Source organism: Harmonia axyridis, chromosome 6 (assembly GCF_914767665.1).
Source record: "Harmonia axyridis chromosome 6, icHarAxyr1.1, whole genome shotgun sequence".
NCBI lineage: Eukaryota > Metazoa > Arthropoda > Insecta > Coleoptera > Coccinellidae > Harmonia > Harmonia axyridis.
In genome coordinates this window covers 28,694,716-28,717,880 of record NC_059506.1, presented here as the reverse complement: position 1 = coordinate 28,717,880, position 23,165 = coordinate 28,694,716, and the positions used below count along the sequence as shown (strand labels likewise).

At 38.6% G+C, this 23,165-nt stretch overlaps 1 protein-coding gene across 1 annotated transcript in view; it reads right to left on the bottom strand.

Moving 5' to 3' along the window:
* Positions 1-2,274: 2,274 nt before the first annotated feature.
* The window catches only part of LOC123683290, a 242,887-nt gene continuing 221,996 nt past the window's right edge, over positions 2,275-23,165 (bottom strand). The window contains exon 4 of the mRNA XM_045622226.1: positions 2,275-5,710. Coding sequence (XP_045478182.1) covers positions 3,146-5,710 — 2,565 coding nt within the window. The 3' untranslated portion in view covers positions 2,275-3,145. The remainder of the gene's footprint in view (positions 5,711-23,165) is intronic.

Genomic DNA, 23,165 nt, shown 5'->3' with positions numbered 1-23,165 from the left:
AAAACTTCCAATTTGAATATCTATGCCAAATTCAAGTTCAATATCTTGTTAAGAGAAGGTGCTAAAAAAAAACTTAAAAAAAATCGAACTTGAACACCCTGTATCTCGAAAACAAAGTGTTTGCGGGCCAATGTTAATCGGACTTTTTTCTCTTAAAATGATCCGGTATATGTGTAATTTTTGTTTTAAACTCCAATTTAGCAACATCCTATATAAAGAGCGCTTTTAACCTCTCTTTTCACTTTTTCACGTTTGTGATTCTTAAGAGCTTTGTCCGTGCCCCGTCTCTTGTCAGCATTTTCATTAGAAACGTCCCAAAAACATATTCACGGAAAAGTTCCCCAGAGGCACCCTAGAAAACTGCTTAAAACATTCAAGTTATTTATGTTTTAAATTACTTTCCTATTGATCTTCGCTAATTACTATGCTAATTCACCCCACCCTTGTAATCCGGACGAGTTGGCCCGCCCAAAAGCCGACTTTCGAATTCCTCCCATCAATTTCAATCCGTTTCCTGGAAGAAAGCGGAAACAACGGGAACTTTCCCCCTTTTTCCCAAAGAAATTAGTCCGTTAAAAATTTTTTTGCCGCTCCGATACTTCCTTTTGTAGCCGTCATATTTTTATTTAATTGAAACGACGGAATATTACTGGGTACGCCTCTTTTCCCCCCCACCTTCGTTACGCGGCTCCTTAGGAAGTTTTCCGTTATTTAAATCCTGAGGACAATGCGTGCTTTACGTTCATTACTGCCGACCGAGATGTTGGTGTGTCTGGCCCCCTTTATTTTCGTTCCATTTTCGAGAAAATTGTGAGGTACATCGTTTGCGCTGTAATAATCTCCGATTTTCTCCTACTTGCTCTCTGTTATTCTCGAGATAATTGAAGAGAAGGAGACTAAAACCGATACAGGAGCAACAGGAAATCATCTCATCGGCTGGAAAATTGCAGAGGAAATTTTAATAGGCGCTGAAATTTCATATTTTGAAATGTTTTAATTTTACGAAGTGATTCAACGACATTTAACTTTTTTCTTTTTTTAAGGGGGAGGTTTCAGTCCACCCCTTATCCTACACCAATAGAGATTGTTTTAGGTCCTTAGATCTAGAGTGTTTCAAAAGTATCCTGCATTTCATAACTAGTTTAAATTCGTAGCTTTTCTGACGATGGTAAAGGGTTATTTTGAACATCTGTTTTATTATATCCATTACTTTAGAATTTATCATTTTCAGAGCTTCAAAATATTACCTTATATTCTAAAGGCTCGTGAACGCTAGACTTTCGTCATAGTATAAAAGCTTATAGAAAGAATGGCCAATGTGACAGTACTTGAGGAAGAGAATTAAAGTGGTATTGAAATAATATTACTTCCTTATTGTAGCATGGCGCAGTCGATATACTGAAAACCAGTTAAAAGTACCTAATATAATAATGCCAAATTCGAAGAAGTCTACAAGGAGATCGATCAGCTGAAGTTGACAACGTATTGGAACATTGGGGAGACTCCGTTGCTTCCAAAGAAAATTTACAAATACGAATAATAGAATCGTTCAAGATTATCGAATCTCATTTCACTCAGCAAATAGCAGAACTCACAACTGCTTTCGTTGAATTAGTGACAAAAATACTTAATTCGAAGGAGGCTAGAAAAGTGATTCATTTCAATAACGAAATATTACAAGATAAATATTGTTAAGTGGATTAAATATCCGTTTTTCAAGTAGAATATCTGGCCCAGCAAAATTTTTTGATAATTTAACATACTCAACATTTCATGTAAACTGGAGTGGTACTTCAAGAAAAAAGAAAATGGACAAATACGAAAACGTTAATTCATGAACAAAAAACTAGAATATTTCACAAGCAGAACCATTCCTGAATTTCCACAGGGAGGAACCCAAATTTTTTAAATTTACTGAATCTTTTTGACACTGCTACATTAAATGTTTAACAGATCACATTATTTTGGTTAAATTGAATAAATAAGGCTTTCAACTGATCGACCACCCAGCTTATTCTCCAGAACTGATTCCCAGTGATTACAGAGATGGTAATTTGGCTCAAAAGAGCATGTATCACTCTTAAAGGTCGAATTTTCAAGAAAAAAAAATGTCTTTACTGGTTAGTTCTGAGACCTTTTGAGTGAAATGCTAGATATGAGAGCTGAAAATCATAATATCTATTCGTCTACGTAACTGTCAAAGATATTTTCCTAAATAACAGACACTTTTATACTTATGACGTAATTGGGTATCAGATTTAATATTAATTAATATTCTTTTGTTCAAAATTGCGAATGCTAATAATTATGGCAGTTCATTGAATGGATGAATTTCAAAGAAATTTGTGATGAATATATCCTCTTCACATTTTCTAAAATGAAACGAAAACAGAATTTCTGGTAGGACAACATCTTCAGGGTTCCCTAGTTATATTCAGAAAAATTGTTTGGATTAGATGTGAACTCAACATAAGTTTATAGTGACTTTTACTCAACATATATCACCTCACGCTAAATGGTAATGATGAGCTTAAGGTAACACATGTGTAGATATTTCCCTGTGTTCAATGAAGAAAATATTTGCATATACTTAGCTGAAAAATCAGCAAGTGCTTCAGAATTAAACATTCTTCGAGAACGTGCAACAAGAAGTATGCCAAAAGTCTGCTTTCAACACAAGGAATAAAATTGTCTACATATTTATTTAGCTGATAGGGACTGTATCAGGGTAGTGCGTTGCATGAGATGCCATCTGTTGAGTGAGAGTTAACTCAAAGTGAACAATATGAACGAAAATAGATTACACGTAAAATAGATAACTCACAGATTAATACTGAAGGTGTTCTGAATCAACCCCAACAAACACTAATGCAATAATATCTACTTACAATTCATTACAAGAACTAGATAGAATTCTCACATCATACCTAGAAAATCACAATTTCGTCTCTGATAAACGGAACGACCAACTCCGAAGTAAGACCCGAAACAAACTTTGACACTTCATTTGAAATTGTTTCAAAAATCACTAGAAGGCACCAGGTTAAAAAAAAGTGAGCACTGGGACGGAAAAAACCGGCTGAACCCGATCTCATACGGTAGTCTCTCTGTCCACATGTATATATTCCACTGGTACCCCCTTATGTCAAGAATTCAAACTGTTATCGAATAGTCGTGGACCTGTGAGTAACTTTTTCTTAGCTAAACGCCTTCGTCGTTTCACTCTTAACCTATGGAGCGTGATGCAAATGATGAAGAGAAGGGTACTGATGACAGCAGCCGCTGCAGCCAGAGCCGCTGCTGGTAGCGATGTTAATAGTTTCGACGTTGCCCCACACTGAGACTCTGATTCATCCCAGCCGGATGGACAGTGGTCTTTACCATCGCACCACAAGGAGGGATTTATACAAGCGTCCAATTCAGGACACTTGTGGCTACACTCCAACTCCGTATCGTTGACACTTACGTTCACTGGAACTTGAAGCTGTTGGAGCAGGGATGACCTCGACCTTGATATCTCCAACCAGCTGAACGCTGAAATACCAGGCTCTGACCCTATCCACTCCACCAGGAAGTTGGGTGGACGTTGCTGTATGTGTATGTCTTCACCCCACCATTCCTCACTGAACACATGCACAGCCAAAGGCCTTTGGCCTGGTTCAGCTGGACAGACCACCCTAACCAACTTGGGCGGCTTACCAGAATAGATCATCACCCTGTTGGTGGTAGGACACCTGGTTGGTTCCTCCGGTCGTGGTTTCAAAGACAGAAAAGCCCCCCAACTCAACAAGAACAGACTTCTGTTGAACCTTGCCTCCACCAACCAAGGCAAAGGTGAGCATAGCAGCTCTCCACGGTCAGCAGGAGGTGTGTTAAACTGCACATCACCTCCATAACCTCTAACCCTTTGCTGTCTAGGACAACTTGGCATTTTGATTATCTCGAATGTCGCGTGAAAATGAAGAATTGTGAAATCCTCCGTCATGTTCATTTGTTTGGCAGTGAAATGCAGCTCTAAATGTCTAGATGAGGATACAAAAACTAAAGGTTTACTTGTTAGAGAAGTGTTATCACAAATGCAAGCTTTCGAAAGCTCGATATCCGTCCAGGGCAAGTCCCAAACGCTGAGTTCAACTATGCGGTTTTTGTTGTAGTGATCACAGATTAAACGATTGGAATGGGGATCTATGTTGGTTTCGCAGGTGGGATTCAAGCCGAAAGAAGCGTTGTTCAGTATGACTCTAACTCGTTCTCCAAAGTCAGCCTCAAACCGATAAACGCATTCAATTTCTCTGGAACCTCCACGTCCATACAAAAATATATTTCTAGGGGACGTAATTTCCCCTTGGTGTGGGTTGCGAAAAACTCGATAACACCTCTTGGACTCATCTTGCTCTGGCCAAGGTTCCCCACCAAGCCTAGTGTCCACAAACTCATACTTCAATTTGAATGAAGCCGGGTGCAACGCTGTACCATCCTCTGTATAGTGCTGTATCACCAAACTCCTACCAGTCGACAGGTAGCTTTCCTCTAAAGTACAAGGTCTAGTTACCCTCGATGAGTTGCTGAGAGCACTATGATCGCATAGTTTAGGAGGCTCATCACATTTGTCTTCAAGAAGAAGGTTACCATCCCATATCCTCAACCTTGCAGAACACTCCCCACTCAAAGAGCTGTTGCCTAGTAGAGCATGCGCGCTCTCCCCCACCAGAAGAGCTCGCTGGCTATAAGACACGAAGCTTACCCAGACTAGATCTCCAGGGTAACCCATGAATTTATACGTGCAAGTGGTGTTAGGTGGCAGTGAATGTTTCGGACTTATAAGTCTTCCTTTTCTTCCCCTACCAGTCCAAATTTCATCGCTGTCTGGATTTGTAGAGTTCACGTCGAATTCGCATTTAACAGCAGCTCTAGAGTAATCCAACGAATCTGAATCGGCGAATATGACGTCAACGTCAAGCTCAAACCCTCGTAGAGGGGAATGGGCTTGAGGCGAATGAAGAGGTATGCTGAATGGTGATGAGTGGAAAGCTACCAGCATTTCGGGTCCTCTAGAGACTACTCTTGGTAACCAATCACCTCCGCAGTATTTTGCGAGCACTGGGTCGTTGGTGGAACCTCCATCGTAGAATATTAGGTGATCTCTTTCTCCAGTGCAGTCCCTCCACGCTCTTAACGCTCTGGCAGTTTTGTTCAACCCAGCGACGTTTATGGATCTCTTCATGTGCATCTTGTGTGCCGCTTCTTGTCTAACAGCTATCATAGCATGCTTGCACTTTGGCACAAACTTCTGGCGTAAGCTCCAGTAGCAAGAAACGTTCCTTGGGTACATCCCGGGGTAGTTTGGCGATTGTAGTCTGCATGGTCTTCTGTAGCACTCTTCGAACTTTCTGGTGCAGTAGGTACCTGGAGCCACTTGGCCTCTCTCCAAGGGTGATGATGGTGAACCAAACCTAACTACAGCTTCTCTTCTGCTGACAAATCTGTACCTAAGGCTGAATTTGAATGGTAGCTGGGGTGATCCGAAGAGTTTTACGGAGACAGTTACGGTGGATGTTTCGCTGTAGTAGGCTGCTGGGCCTGAAGAGGTGCCACACCAAGATCCTCCGGTGAAAGGTCGGCCTAGTTCACTTAGTTGCATGTAACCGTCTGGGCATCCATCTAAGGCTGAGGCTTCGTATCGGCCTAGTTTGAACTCGTCGAAGATCAGCTGGAATGAAGAAAAAATAGTTAATTTTTGATGAAGATTTTTATTTTAAAAATCAATTGTACTACCGGCACGAAAATTAAATTTCTTATAGGATACCTGCTGGATTCACTCGTCGAGTATATTCATCATTATAAAAAAAATTATAGACACAACAACCGACCCTTGAGTAACCCCCCATCACCAATTGAATAGACGTCAATTCCATCAGGAAATTCAACCGAAAACTCAATCAACCCAATTAACGTAGATGATCCAGAGCAGAAATGATCCCCCTTCAAATCGGTAGATTAAAATGCAGGCGTCAAAATGAATTACAAATTCTCTGCCCCCCCTTCCCTCCGTTGGGAGTTTCAATAAGGCGGAAATCATTCTAACGACATCTCTGAACTTCCGCCCATATTGGAATTAGAATTTATTTAGTCGTAGGGCATCTGATTCAGTACATTTAACTTTTGAACACGACCAGGGGCGTTATCGTTCTTAAATTGGTTTTCGGCAGAGGCAACGGACGGTGGTATTGGTGTTTGGCGCGCGCGTTTTTTTTCCATCAGGCCACTACTCCAGAATTGGATCCGGGATCTCATCAGTGGAAAATAAACATGTAGTCGAGGATTTTAGGGATATTGAAACACACTCGATAGAGCGGAACTTTTATCCTAGCAGGTATTAAACGAAATGGAGCTATGAAATTCGTTGAAGAATTCGCTTTGAGATTACTGTCAAATCTATAAAAGTGGTAGTCGGTAACTAAATGTCTCTCCATAATAGAATTTCAATTGAAATGAGACTTTTGTAAGATTTGAAAGAAGCTAGTGGTAAATATAATTGCTTGGTTACGAGTGAAAGTGAGGCTTTTTGGGGCGAACTGAAAAAAAGAAGTGCATTTGTTCGAATGAATATGAATATGTGTATGATATAATATTGAAAAAAATGTAGACCTTATTTATGTTGACGAGTATTTTTTGGAAATATCCAACTAACCTAACCTAAGCTAACTTAATTGTCAGAATTATACGAAGCCTAACTCTAATACCTATTGACATAAGCACCTTCATGAGCGATTGTCAAATTTTGAAGGATCCGACAAGAGCAATTTTCTTTTACGGCCAAATGTTAATGTAAAATAGAATGTGGTGTGGTGGAACTAATGTGCGAACATGCCTTCATCTCACGGTTTAATAATATAATGATGTTGCATTATCAGTTTTTTGCTCAGCATCGATGTTTTCTGTCATAACAAATGATTTTGGATGACCTCTTCACAAAATGAATTCATTTTTGAGCAAACGGCGACCCCTAATCTTATTTGAGTAGTTGGCAGTACGACTATTAGTTTGTGAGATATTGCGTTGTGAGTGTAGCTTTTGTTATTTGAAAAAAGAAGGAAAATAAAGAATTTCGTGTGCTGATAAAGTATTTCTATTTGAAAGGAAAATATACGGTTGAAGCAAAATCTTGGCTTGATGAAGAGTTTCCAGGGTTTGCACAAGGAAAATCAATCATCATTGATTGGAATGCTAAGTTTAAACGTGGTGAAATGAGCATCGAAGGCAGCGAACGCAGTGGACGCCCAAAATAGGCTGTCACCGACGAAAAAATCAAAAATCAAAAAAGTTCACGAAATAATATTGAATGACCGAAAAGTGAAATTGAACGAGATGATAGATATTGCGAAGATATCATCTGAATGCGTTCATCATATCATTCACGAATATTTGTACATGAGAAAGCAGTGTGCAAAATGGGTGCGCGCGAGCTCACAAACAATCAAAAACAACAACGTGTTAATGATTCTGAGCAGTGTTTGAAGCTGTTTAAGTGCAATAAACCTCAATTTTTGCAAGATTAACCGAATCCAAAGCGGGTAAAAACACAACAGTCAACTGACAATCAGTATTCTGGGATGCGCAATGTATAATATTCATTGATTACCTCCAGGGCCCAGGCCATCAACAGCGATTATTATTTAGCGTTATTGGATCATTTGAAGGATGGAATTGTTAAAAAATGGCCCCATTTAAAAAAAAAGGTGTTGTTTCATCAAGACAATGCGTCGTGTCACAAATCAATGAAAACAATGGCAAAATTGCAAGGATTGGGCTTCGAATTGTTTCTGCATACACCGTCTTCGCCAGATCTGGCACCCAGCGACTTTTTCCTGTTCTCAGACTTCAAAAGAATGCTCGCTGGAAAGAAATTAAGTGCCAATGAAGAAGTTATTGCCGAAACTGAGACCTATTTTGAAGCGAAAGACAAATCGTATCACCAAAAATGGTATCGAAAAGTTGGAAGATTGCTATAATCGCTGTATCGCCCTAGAAGGCAACTTTGTTGAATAATAAAATCGAATTTGGTAGACCGGGGACTTTTAAATTGTCCTGTTAAATAGCTTCAACCTGAAATTAAGTGCATCAATGCATTGTTGTTGGAAACAAAATAATTTGCACCCCGAATATTAAAACATTCTGAGTCAATTTATGCTGAAAAAAGTGATGGTAACGTCGCTTTTAACATTGGTTGCAAATTCCTGATACATAAGAGGCAACTCTCGTAAATCATAACAAAAGGAAAGAGGAGAAAAAACGTTGCTACAAAATTCAAAGGAATTTTTAATAATTATCGAAAATATTCGAATGTTGTCTGAACCTATTGCGAAAAAATGTGATTGCTATTTCATTTTGTGGACGGTTTATGTTGTAATCGATAAACAAATTTCACCATAATATTCGTATGATTGTTCGTCACGAAATAAATTGGATATTATCTTCTTTTCGCGTATATTTCATTCCATTCAACGTCAAATGAATTGATCCTTATACCAGTGAATGGAAAAACAAAGAGAATATCAAAAACATATTGCTTTCAATGAAAACCCCATCATACCCATACAAACGTAGTTTATCCTTTCATTTTCCGCGAAAATATTTGAATAATTCCTACATTATTGCATTCCATACACTAGCCCCGAACAACTTTCAATTTATATTCAAATATACATTCGGGATATATTGGGAAAAAAAAACGGGATCCAAATCCCCAGAGTTCGTGCAAAAAATAATAGCTCCTGTGTAAACCCGATCTAAGGAGGTTGTAAACAGAGATCTGTGCATGCATGTATCGCATCCCCTATTGTTGGGAAACGCTTTCGATCCCCTATTTATCCATGGGCTGTTCCTGTTCTCGGGCGAAAGATAAACCAACTCCCATAACTTATATATACGAGTATATCCAACGTACTGTTTAGCTTCCCGAACTAACTCTCCGTTTTTGCGCAATAAACTCTCGGTGTAGTCAATTCGGTCTACGTATATAACTTCCAACAAGATCGTTCTTCATATTCGGATATTGTGTTTCCTTGTTCTACTTCAGTCGAGTGTAGGACCCACACTCAATTTAACAGCGATCTCTTCGTTTGAGGGAGATACATAATTGGAATACCTTTTCCAGGAGCTTCACTCTGTTATGAATATCAGACTGGGAAAAGGTAACGCGTATCATGAACCTTTGCAGGGGTTCTTTCGGTTCACTTCTCATAGTTGCACTCTTGAAATTGTTGGAATATCCATCAGTCAGAAAGCGATGCATTTAGACGACTTATTACTGGAGGTTTTCGATCGATGTTGGTTATACGTTGCGAGCAGTTTAGAGTTTTAGGAGAAGAGCTCTTACTTAGCTGTTGAGCGTTGTTGTTCATTCGTCCATGAATTGTGCTCTTGAAGACTACAGATACATGAACCGACCACTAAAAGAAATAGTAATCATATTTTTTCGCGAAAGGTTCATAGAGTATAAGGATTTTATACCAAAACATTTCTTCTTCTACTCTTAGAATTCTGTTCTATCATATTCAGTTCAAATTGTTGCCCACTTCTTCATTTGTGTTTCCACTTTCCTGCTATAGTGCGCAAAAGTAAAAAGTAACAGATAATTCTTTTTACTTCTAACTAACCCAGAACGCTACACAGGCAACATTTTCAAATATTGTTCCCTCAAGTGGAGATTTCAGGATAATCTCATTTAGAGATTTGTGTAATGTTGGAATTTTGGAAGACTTCAACATAATACTTCACCCAATAAGTTTTAGAATGGTCATACTGGCTTCAGATTCTGCAAGAAGAGTTCGACTCGAGGTTCGACTCAGATAGTGACTAGTATATACTTTCAGGATCTCACAAACCCAGATATTTCGTGATGCAACATTCAATTTGTTGAATATAACATAACAATTTTTGGTGTATGGAATGTTCACTATCTTATCACTTAAATGAAAACAATAAATCAACAAAAAATGTTTCTTCTTCGGGAGAATACAGGTGTATTCGAAGTTGATTAGTTTTCAGTGAATAGCGAGAGTTGTAATATTGAGAATAGTCCGTAGAAAATGCCGGGGCATCCAATTTCTCGTTTTGAACGGGCTAGAATAGTAGCCCTACATCAAGGAGCTTTGTAGAATTAGATTGCATAACGTTTGACTATTCCACGTACTTTAGTAGGGAGCACAGTGACCCTTTTCCTGGCAGCGTTGACCGGAGACCAGTGCCTGGTCGACCCAGATTAACATCTGCTAGGTAAGACCATTATATCGCAAATGATACTCGCAGGTATCGAACGGTATCTGTAACAGACCTTCGAAGTCTTTTTTTGGGGACCTATAGACGGTTGGTCATAACGATTACCATGAGGAGATGGTTGCATTCCTCAAATTTAAGGACAAGAAGACCTTTAAGTCCCCGGCTATCATCTGGACGTAGAGCTACAATGGCCAGAACACCAGCAAGCTTTTACACAATGGCGCAAAGTACTTTTTTCGGCAACCGTCCGGGAAGTGCTCACTTCCCGTCCGCTTTTTCTCTGAGAAAGTAGCATTTCCCGGCCTAGTCCGGAAAGTACGTACTTCCCGGACTAGGCCGGAAAAGAATCACGTCGTTCGTGTCATTGTGAATATGAAAATCTTGGAAGGTATATTTTTAATAAATGCAGTTGATCATTACCATAGCAACCGAGATAACGGCTGACAGTTCGACTGAAATTAGTTGTCAAAAATTTGTATGTTTTTTGGTCGCAATCGCAATAAAATATGGAAAGCAGCAGCGATAGTGTTATTCTACACGGTTGCCGAAAAAATATTGTACGCAACACGCCCGAAAATCGTTTTTTTGGACTCACAGACTTCCAGGACTCGCTTACGCTCGTCCTGGAATTTTGTCTATTCGTCCAAAAAAACCCTATTTTCCGGACTTGTTACGTAAATTACTATTTTCAGAATTGTCAATATTCGGTTTACAAAGTGATAGTCCACGATGCAGGGTTTGGAGAGGTCCAGGCAGACTAGAGCGATTCAATTTCGGCTGGGAAGTTGGGCCCTTTCAAGACAGATTAATAATGTTCTGTAACCCTCTTATCATCGTTTAACTAATAACGACTGGTGCCATTGACCCAATCACTGTTCCTCTGCGCTTAGATTTTGGGGATACTTTCGTTTATCAGGATGATAACGTCCCACCACACTGCACACGAAGGGTTCAAAACATTCTCCAAGAGAACAATATCCAGAGAATCAACTAGCCAGCAAACTCACTAGACATTAATCCAATTGAGCACGCATGGGATTACTTAGGGAGAGCAATATCCAATGGACAAACCCACCTTCAACTTTTCAGGAATTGAGTTTAGCCCTTCAGGAAGAATGGAACGAATTGCTTGAAAATTTCAATAATGACTTGATTCGTGGGATGTCTAAACGTATTGAGCAGTTGATTGAAAGAAGAGGAGGTACTATGGACTATTGAATTTGAATTCAGTTGTGGAATAACTATATAAATAATCGATAAATTTAGATTTTTTCTCATTTTTCCTATTTTGTCCCATCCTGCATAGAGCAAAGAGTAACAAACAAAGATTTTCTATCGAATATACTGCAGTTGAGAAAGAAGACCATATTCATCTCATTTCCAGGACATGATTGTTTACTTATTGAGAAACCTAGAGGGGCCAAGACTTTTGATGATGTGTCAGCTTCAAACTATTCATTTCGTCTTCTTCAAAAATTGTAGTTATCGGACATTTGTCAAAAGAACTGACTTCTTATCTTCTACGTGAGTAACTGTAACATATTGACAAGTTCATGCCATCGACATCCACCAAATAAATTGCATGTCTTCACCCTTGGCGCATAAACATCAACTTAATACCCTTGCTACAACCACAACTATCATCAAATCAATGTGATATTATTGCCCGAAACTATTGGCGCATAACTAATCAACCCTTGTCTACAACTCCACACACCCCAAATGCCGAAATGCAATCACCCCCAAAGGGGGGATGTTCCGACACATCGTAAATCGACGAATTTTCCGGGGCACTTCCGCAAAGTCTTCCCCAGCCATCGGTATGCATCTGCGAGATTAACAACAGGAAGGGCAGGACGAAAGATGTTTTTTATGATTCCGCAGGATTTATTTCGTCAGCCATTAGTCGGTCCTCGGGGTAGGGGTGGATTTTTCCGATTCTGCCGGTGGTGCGTGGATTCCTGCTCGAACAAAACATTGATTTATCTTGATCGACCTTGGTCTCGGGGACATATATATATGTGTGTGTGTGTGTGGTTTCAGATTATTTCTCTCTGGGAAGGCAGATAGGTCGGTACAACGGAAAAAACGTCGGAATAAATATCGACGATAGTGCTTTTTTGCGTGTTTGTTCCAGGGAATTAACGGGTTATCATTTCAACCTAATGTCTGTGATTTTCGCATTTTGAATCTTGGGAGGGAATACCACCACGGCTCAGTTCAAAACGAGATAATAGATATTTTCTTCTACAACCTCCAATTTTGATGGGGTTTTTACATAATTTATTTAAACAATATTTTCGAATGAAAATGAAACTTTCCGTTTTTAGCAGAAGAATTGATACTATACTTACTGACAAAGAAACTGCTAGAAGTAAGTAGATACTACAGTAAGGAGTGAATGATTGAAATTTGGAGAAAAAAATGAAGGGTTTACAATTTTTTTTAATAAATTTATTGGTAATGTATTTGTCCACCGCGATTATCTATACACTTCCCAACACGTCTCGGCATTGATGCAATAAGATGGTCTATTTCTTCTTGAGGGATACTATTCCAAGGTACCTGTACTTCATGTCTCAGAGCTGCCAAAGTCCGTGGGGGCTGGGGTAAATTTCCAGGATAGCCTTGTTCTTCTAACCACTCATCAGCTCGCTCATCAGCCAAAGATAGAGTTATCGCAAATCGGTCTCTAATGACCATAAGTCTTAGACTTCTTGAATTTCATTAGTGCCCCTTCGACGTCCGGTGCCTACTCTTCTTCGATTTTGGCCATTATCAAACCACACTCGACAACATCTCATAACAGTAGTTGGATTTCTGTTCGTACGGTTAGCGATTTCTCTAAATGACAACCCTGTCTCCCGTAGACCAATAATTCGACCTCTTTCAAATTCTGCATAACGTGCTCTAGGCATTTTAACAACAACTAAACATCGACTTCGGATCTCCTCGAATAGCTGCTTTGTTTTAAAATTCAAAAAATTTGAAAAAAGACTACAATACTCAAGTAACAAAAATTGTTTGTATGAAATAACCTTCATGATTTTTTTTTCAGAATTCAAACATTTACTCCTTGCCATAATATCTATGAATGAATAATGGTTTTGCGTCTGTATATTAATAACATATCAAATTGATTTCACGGCGTTCAGACAATTTTTCAGTTCTGGAAAAAGTACCTCCCCGAGCGGAACTCGAACCTGCAACCTCCGAATTACTAGTCAGATTCTCTCGCCGTTCAGCTATCGGGGGAGTTGAAGATTCTCCGCAATGAGGAACCACTCATCCTAGAACTGAGTGCTAATATACCTTACGAACAATATATATAATTCGCAAGGGTCAAGGAAAGTTGATGGAAACAACATAACAATAACAACCTCAGTGATCATTACGATTAACCTAACCTAAAAATTACAACTCAAACAGCTCCTTCTAGGTGTTGCAGTTCCTTTGTCAGTCAGTTTAATTTCAATGTACAAAACACTGATATATTTCTAAAAATATTCGTGAAAAAAAACCTACCAATCATGAAATTTGATAGAGAAGTAGAATAATTTTTTGATCGTCATGTCAATGTCTAATATTTCAGGTATTTTTCAACGTGTTGCATATATTGGATTGACAAAGGTGGAAATTCGCCTAATTTTGGTAAATTCACGTTGATAATTTCATATTTTTCAGACACGTTCCGAGATGTTTTGCGTTGAAAGAGGAATTAATAAATTGTAGGGTAAAATTTGCAGTCATTTTTAGAATCGTAAACTTTAAACTACCTATTACTAGATACGTCGACGACAAATTCATCTCTCATCCTTCAGTTAAAGTTTCTATTGTGCTGCCCCGTACATCCAAAAAGTTTCAAGAACTCTTCTCATTTACATATTTCTTCCACGCTAACAAATTAATTTTTTTTCCACTTCCCTTCACGATTATTTCAATTAGAAACTCATGAAAAAACTTCTTAAGCACTTTCCAAGCCGTTAATTATTAATATCTCTGGGAAAATCTACACTTTACAGCAGATATCTGATTTTAATTTCCTGGAATTTTAACAGATTCTTGCACGCGCTAACTATCCATGCATGAAAAGGGTAGGAAAGAGTTATCCGATGTTGCCAAATGATGAAGGAAGGGTTGATGTCAGGAGATTCTGCGTTTGTCTCCAAATTTATGATCAAATAATATAAGAATATTATTATCAATTCTTTGCTGAAGCGTATATCTTTAATTTTTATAAATGGCATAGTTTTTGATTCTCAAAAGCCAAAAGACGAGAGCTTCAAAAGTGGAAGCAGATAGCGGGCTATTCAAAATGAAGCATCTAATTCCTTATTTCTTTATGAAATTTGTTTTGCAATTTGAGTGTTTCTGCAATTCTAAATATTCAAGCAGAATGTTTTATACATAATCCATATACACTGTGTCCGTAAAGTATGCAACAAATTCATTTTTAGCTAAACAGACCATTTTTGAAGAAATAATCCTGAAACATGTCGATTTTTTATTTTAATTTACCGTATTTCAAAACAATAATCTAATATACAGGGTGAATTACTTTCGAGTTATGCGTTACCGTCATTACATTACATTACTGCTGAGCTGTTTCCAAAAATGTATCACATGTTGATTCCAATTGGTATAGGATGGACAAAAATACAATAGTTTTGTGTGTGCTCATAAAGTAACGCGTAACATTCTTCATTAGTTAAATTAACAATATATCAAAAATAATTATTGTCTAGCGGTAATATAACACCCTGTAGTTTGTTACATTTTCAGATTAATAAAAATGAGCTGTTTCAAAACATGTTTGGTACTTGTGGTCTGGTAGACAGAGTATGAGCACACACAAAACTATTCTATTTTTGTCCACCCTGTACCAATTGGAATGAACATGTGATATATTTTTGGAATCAGCTTAGCTAAAGTAATCGGAAAATTGAGACGAAATGGGGGTGTTCCATAAAAAAAATGACGGTGACGTCATTACTCGAAAGTAATTCACTCTGTATATTAGATTATTATTTTAAAATACGGTAAATTAAAAAAAAAATCGACGTGTTTTAGGATTATTTCTTAAAATGGTCTGTTTAGCTAAAAATGAATTTGTTCCATAGAATAGAATAGCCTTTATTGGTGGTGGCATAACAATATAGTTGCTTTCACAAGTCATAAACAATACAATTAATAGGTGAGATTAAAACATTCAAAATATATATGAAGAGCACAAGAGCAGCCAAAAGTCATCAAAATTATAAATGATATGAATACATAAACAATATATCCACACAAAAATACACTATAAAATACTATACATAAACAATAGTATAATAAATAATAATAATAGATAAAAAATAATAAGTGATAGATAAAATTTGCATTTCATAAGAGCCAGACAACCTTAAAATTTATATTTAAAAAGTTTTCCAACGAATAGAACATTCTTCCTAACTAATTCCTCCTTCATTTCATTGTTGAAATGTTCAAATGATAAGTTCTTGAAAGAGGAGGGTAAAACATTATACATTGATGTTGCCCAGAAGGCGGGAGAGTTCTGGGATCTACTAAGTCTTAGAAAATCCTTTCTAATGTGATCTTTGTTCCTAGTATTGTAATTATGTACATCAGATTGTAGATGAAAGGAGTTTTTATTTATTACTTTACGGACATAGTGTATATACATTATATACATTTTATACATATACATAATACAGCAAACCCCGTACAACGGACTCTTCCACTTCCAATCAATCCCGCATATCGCTCCAACTCCTCGCTCTAATACACCGCAAGCATTCCCTCCCCACCCATCTATCTCGAAAATCCTTCAGCGTCGGAAAAAATTGAAGTGCTCGATATGGCTCGCGACTGCTCCAGCGCAAAGAAATATGATGAATTAAATCAGATCGACTTTTAGAGAGGCGGCTGCCCCAATTCTTAGCCCCCCCTCTGGGTCCCCCGAGAACCAGCCGGAAAGATAGAGGGCCGATCCAAATGCGATTAGAGGCCCGGAATAGAAGAAATATTAGGAAAATTGAGGGCTGGCGTGGAGACGATGTGCACCAGGACCTCGCGCGCTCACATGCCGGGGACAAATACATAAATTGGACGTCTTCTTAAAGCGGAAATCCAGCATTCGATCGTGAAAAACGGTGCTTAATTTGAGAGATAATCGAGAATGGGGGAATGAACCGATTTGGGATGACATATGGGGGGATGTTTAAGAGGATTCGGCGGTTCCAGGGAGTTCTGCTGGCGAAGGGAGAGATTTGGGGGGTTTTGAGAATGCAATCTTGCGTTTTGGAGGGTCGTATGGATGTACGTAACGTTTTGATTGATTGTGGTTGCGTTTGATGTGCTCATGGGCAGTTATGGATGCAGTGGGGGTACGACTCGTGTAATTTACATGTTGAAGGCTTCCATGACTTGATTTTTTGGAATAATTAGAATATTACGGGTATTTTAGCTATGGGCTAGTTGGGTCTTCACTGACGTTTCACTTACTGATGCGGTAAGCATCTTTAGAGGTTTCTAGGCTGTAGGTTGAAACTCGACGCTGGGATTTTCTGATATGAATGACGCTTTCTATCTTATAAAGCACTCCTCATAGACCAACTTCCCTATAAAAGGCCGAACAGTGTGGGACTCCGCGTTTGATAATCACACTAAACCTAACCTACCGTTTTCAAGGTTCTGAAACTCTATTTGCAAGTAACTTTTGACTATTTTTTTTCACTCTATGAAGATGTCTGTAGTATACCGTCATTCATAGCAGCGAAAGTATCGTCTTTTTAATAATACATAGGCGTACAACTTCGCTTCCACCGTTTTTTCCAAAATTTGAGGCTTTATTGTAAAAAACTGGTTATACATTTATGGTACAAAGTATTGTCCATCGCTGGCCACTACTTTCTCCCATCTTTCGGGCAACGTACGAATCCCTCGTTTTAAAAAACTGGTCATCTTGTGAAGGGATCCACGATTCGATCCAATTTTGTATTTCTTCATAAGACTGGAAGTGCTGGTCAGCCAGGCTGTATGCCATTGATCGAAACAAATGATAGTCCGTGGAAGCAACATCTGGAAAATACGGCGAGTTGGGTAGAGAACTTCCCATTTAAACGTTTCCAAGGTAAAGTCTTGACCACTTTCGTAACATGGGGTCGAGTATTGTCATGCTGTAAAATCACTTTATCATGTCTCTCATTGTATTGCGGCCGTTTGTCTTTCGATGCTCGGCTCAAACGATTTAAATGCGTTCGATTACGATTGCCTGTGATTGTTTCAGTCGGTTTCAAAAACTCATAATACACTGCGCCGAGCTGGTCCCACCAAATACTGAGGATGACCTTGGAATCGTGAATATTTGGTTTGGCCGTCGATGTGGAAGCATGGCCAGGATATCCCTATGATTTTCAGCGCTTGGGATTGTCGTAATGAATCCATTTTTCGTCTCCAGTCACAATGCGATGTAGAAATCGCATCCATATTGGCCTTGCAAGCAGCTGTTCACAAGCAAACAAACGTCGTTCAAGATCTCTCGGCTTCAACTAGTACGGCACCTAATTAGGTGTCATGGAAATGATTCAGAAATAAGGAAATTTCCTTATTTCTGAATCATTCCCATGATTTTCAGGCGTTTCGAAATGGCTTGTTGCGTCACTCCCAATTATCCTCTCAATTCTTGTTGCGTTCAACACTTCTTCTTCGAAAACCTTCTCTATTCCACCGCCATTGTGGTCTTCGACGTTGAAATCACCGTTCTTGAAGCATTGATACCTCTCTTTGAGAGATAATTTGAGAGCATTCTATGAGCCTCATCCGAAGATTTCTTTATATTCAAGCAGAAAATTAAAATCTCCTGCAAATGACGAGAATTTGGCTCGTAAGCTGACATGTTTAATCGAGAATTACTTTATGATGTAGACACAAATCTTCTAATATTTCGAGGGCGTTATCTTAACAAATACCTGAGCTTATTGTATGACATGTACGATCTTTTCATTTCGACTACCACTTACCGCTTCAGCCATCTATTGCAAAACGGTGAAAGCAAAGTTGTACACTAAAAGTCTGTATAGATATATTGTTTCTTTCGAACCACGCCATATTCATTGCAGCTCCATGCTGCCAATCCACATGTTAGTTGAAGTCTTACAATTAACACACTGCACCTTACTATGGCACATCCTGTATTCAATACCTGCAAGTGCCTTCCATCCAGTATCAGTTGCAATGTTATCCTGATAAAGCCACAATATGTTTCAATAAATTGCAGAAAAAATGTAACAAAAACGGTAGACTTACGGAACCGTTACCATTGATGAAAGACATTGCCATAAAGGTGTTCATTATCGACAGACAAACTGTTAATTGGTTCTTCATTGTTCAAAAAGCTAATCGCAGTAACTTATAGTTCTCAAGTAACTGAAGATCAAGAAAACCTCGGCAAAGCGAAAGACACCTAGATCTCCCCGGAGTTATTTATATGGGACTTCTAATTCCCGGGCTGGATGAATTCAGATCATTTGCTTTAATTGAAAAAGTTCCAACTATACACGTAAGCAGATAATCAGGAAATCTTGAGAGAAAAGCGATCTAATAGTTTCTCGAAGAGATTATGGGAAAATCCTAAATACCCACTCATAAAATACAGTGATTCCAAGTTCGTTTTCGCTGCTCCTTCCGAAACTGGAAACAAAATTGTGATGGAGTTTTCCAAGAACTTCTATTCGGTAAGAACTCGAGCTGTCTATGAAGACGGTCTTCTTTAATTCGCCAATTAAATTGGAAAATCCATTTAACCCGTTTTTGGGAATTGATGATAGGGTTTTATCGAGGGTAATAGTTGAAGTTGTCGTTGTCTTCTACTATCGAGGATAAAACTTTAGTTTTAAAACTCGACATTCAAGTTTGTAAAGAAGACCCAACCTGTAAAGCTATAGTTTTTTATGTATATGTTATCTGAAGGTGAGAACATTATTTCGAAGCGTACTAGAATGGGAGCTTATAACTTCTAATGAGTTCGTTGGAAAATGAACTTTTTGATGGTAGATTCCCAGTTCACTAACCCTTGGTATTGCAGTGAAGTAATATTTTACTACGCATTTGAAGTAATTTTGAGAATGTATTGGATACTAACTGACAAAGAAACTGCAAAACCCAGAAGGAGCTTTTTAAATGGAATTTTTTTTTGGTAAAATATAGATGGTATATCAAGGGGTAAATGATTGAAATTTGGAGAAAAAATGAAGAGTTTACAATTTTTTTCAATGAATTTGTTAATAATGTGCTTGTCCACCGCGATTATCCATACAATCCCAAAAGCGACTCTACAGTGAAGCAATAAGATGGTCCATTTCTTCTCGAGGGATACTATCCCAAGCATTCTGAACTTCATGTCTCAGAGTCACCAAAGTCCGTGGAGGCTGGAGTAAATGTCCAAGCCTTCTACCCATGATGTTCCAAACATGCTCTATCTGCGAAAGATCGGGATATCTGGACGGCCATGGCAAAATATTCACATGGGTCTCTTCGAAAAAGTTTGAACTAACTCTGGCAACATGAGGTCGGGCATTATCTTGCTAAAATTTCTATTCTCGAGCCGGTTAAGGTGAGGGGGAACATATGGCTCCACTATTTCTTGAAGGTAACGCAGCGCTGTCATGTTACCTAGAATAAAGACTAAAGGTGACCTGCTTGCACGTGCAATAGCATCCCATACCATAAGGCCTACTGTCCGGTGTACACGACGCTCAACATCAAACTGAGGTTCACGTCTTTCTCCTCGACGTTGTCTAACCCTTCTTCGACCATCATGTGCACCCAAAGAGAATCGAGATTCATCAGAAAAGACGACCTGATGCCATTCCACATTCCAATGTGGACGTTCTCTGCACCACTGTAATCATTGCCGGCGATGCTCAATCGTCAGAGGTAACACAAGAAGGGGTCGACAATTCTGCAGTCCAAAATACCTTATCTGGCGGTAAACCGTTCGGACAGTTACAGGATGGCCTTCTTCTCCTAACCACGCATCAGCCAAAGATCGAGTTGTCTAAAATCGGTCTCTAATGGCCATAAGTCTTAGACGTCGATCTTGAACTTCATTTGTGCCCCTTCGACGTCCGGTGCCTACTCTTCTTCGATTTTGGCATTATCAAACCACTCTTGAGAACATCTCATAACAGAAGTTGGAGTTCTGTTCGTACGGTTAGCGATTTCTCGAAATGACAACCCAGCCTCTCGTAGACCAAAAATTCGACCTCTTTCAAATTCACATAGCTGGCATTTAAACTACAACTAAACATCGACTTTGGATCTTCTCGAACAGCTGGTTTGTGGTAAAATTTGAAACACTTGCAAGAAACGACTACACACATGAAAAAACCTTTCATTTTTTTCAACAAATTCAATCATTTACTTACTATACTATCTATGTTTCACCAAAAAAATTTCAAATTTAAACAGCTCCTTCTGGATGTTGCAGTTTTTTGTCAGTTAGTATTTTAAGAGATATATTCAAAGTTTCCTTTATATACTTTGTTACATAAATGCAACGTCGTGCAATGTCAAGTTGTCGACTTTAATGCGGCATTAAAGTTTAATTAAGGTTTCAGCATTTGAGTAATAGTCGAAGATAAATAAGAACAATAATAGATCAGGTTATTGATATGAGGATTTATTGAAAACCCAATTTTCCAAGAAGATTGATAAAAGTTGATTTCCGGTCGATAGCACATTCGAGTATCGTGATGTTAACTGGGTGAATCATGTATTCATTGAACGCTCGTATAAAGCTACTCTATTCCGAACCTAACTTAACCTATGCCGAACACAATTCCGATAGACATCCATCAGATGTTGTATTCAGAACTTTTTTTTATCTCCACACATTCATTCAACAAATAGCGTGCGGGAAACAATGGCGGTTCACCGAGACCTATTGTTGTATACCAGCCGTTATGACGCGGCTTCAATCTAACCTATAAATAATTTTATTATACGTGATAGCAGCTTTATAACTGGATATTGCAGCTTGATGCCAGTTGCTATGGTAAATCAGTTATCAGTGCGGTTTCACTCCGGTTGACAACGTCAATAGGCAGAGGTTTGGCTTCGCTTTTATTCGTGTCTGGGTGTTATTGGTTTTAATAATAGGGAAAATGTTGATATCCACATCGAATTAGCGATTTATTTATTTATTTATTTATTTAACATAAACAGGAATCCGAACAGGAATAACCCAATTACAAGGATTCACCACAAAAAAGAAGATATTTACAATTGAGAATGAACATAAACTATAAGAAAAAACATATCAACAATATCAAAAAAAATAAACAATTCAGTAATTTCTACATATATACAAATATTATTCTTCTCTAAAAGCAACTTGAGAAATATTGAAAATGTCAATAAAAAAAATGTGCCAGTTATAAAACCGCATGATTCTCAAAAAAATGGAGTTATAAAACAACGACGCGATAAAAGATACAAGATTTTCATTGATGTCTTAGCGTTTCCCCCCCTGGTTTCAAGTCCCTGGCCTTACTTGTAAAGGGTGTTTTTTTAGAGCTATAGAACTTTAAATTGCAATAAAACAACGATGGATTATTCGATTGACATGAATTTTATTTATCCGCAAGATAATCTTGTGGCATTGCATTTCAAATATGATTTCTGGCATATGACCGCCACGGCTGGCTCGGATGTAGTCCAATCTGGACGTCCAATTTTCGATGACTTTTTCCAACATTTGTGGCCGTATATCGGCAATAACACGGCGAATGTTGTCTTCCAAATCAAGGTTTTGTGGCTTATCCGCATAGACCAATGACTTTACATTGCCCCACAGAAAGTAGTCTAGCGGTGTTAAATCACAAGATCTTGGAGGACAATTCACAGGTTCAAAACGTGAAATTAGGCGGTCACCAAACGTGTCTTTCAATAAATCGATTGTGGCACGAGCTGTGTGACATATTGCGCCGTCTTGTTGGAACCACAGCTCCTGGACATCATGGTTGTTCAATTCAGGAATGAAAAAGTTAGTAATCATGGCTCTATACCGATCACCATTGACCGTAACGTTGTGGCCATCATCGTTTTTGAAGAAGTACGGACCAATGATTCCACTAGCCCATAAAGCGCACCAACAAGTCAGTTTTTCTGGATGTAACGGTGTTTCGACATACACTTGAGGATTAGCTTCACTCCAACTGCGGCAGTTTTGTTTGTTGACGTAGCCATTCAATCAGAAGTGCGCTTCATCGCTAAACAAAATAAAATGGACGTAGTGCGCGATACGTATTCTGCACAGAACCATTATTTTCGAAGTAAAATTGCACTATTTGCAAGCGTTGTTCAGGCGTGATTCTATTCATGATGAATTGCCAAACCAAACTGATAACAAATCACTTGACAGCTGTTGAATCGGTTGCCATCTTGAACAGTAATGCTAACTTAAAGTTATATACCCCGAAAAAAACACCCGTTACATAGACATACAACGTTGCTTCCGCCGTTTTTTCCGAAATTCGAGGCTTTATTTCGGAAAACTGGATACACATTCATTATTCAAGGTATTGCCAATCGTTGGCCACTACTTTCTTCCATTTCTCGGGCAGCCTACGAATCCCGTGTTGAAAAAACCGGGCATCTTTCGAAGCGATTCACGAATCGATTCAATTTTTCACTTCTTCGAAGACTGGAATTGCTGGTCAGCCAGGCCGTGTGCCATTGATCGAAACAAGTGATAGACCGAGGGAGCAACGACTGGAGAATACGACAGGTGGGGTAGGTCTTCCTTTTTCAACGTATGTCTTGACTACTTTCGCAACATGGGGTCAAGCATTGTCATGCTGTAAAATCACTTTATCATG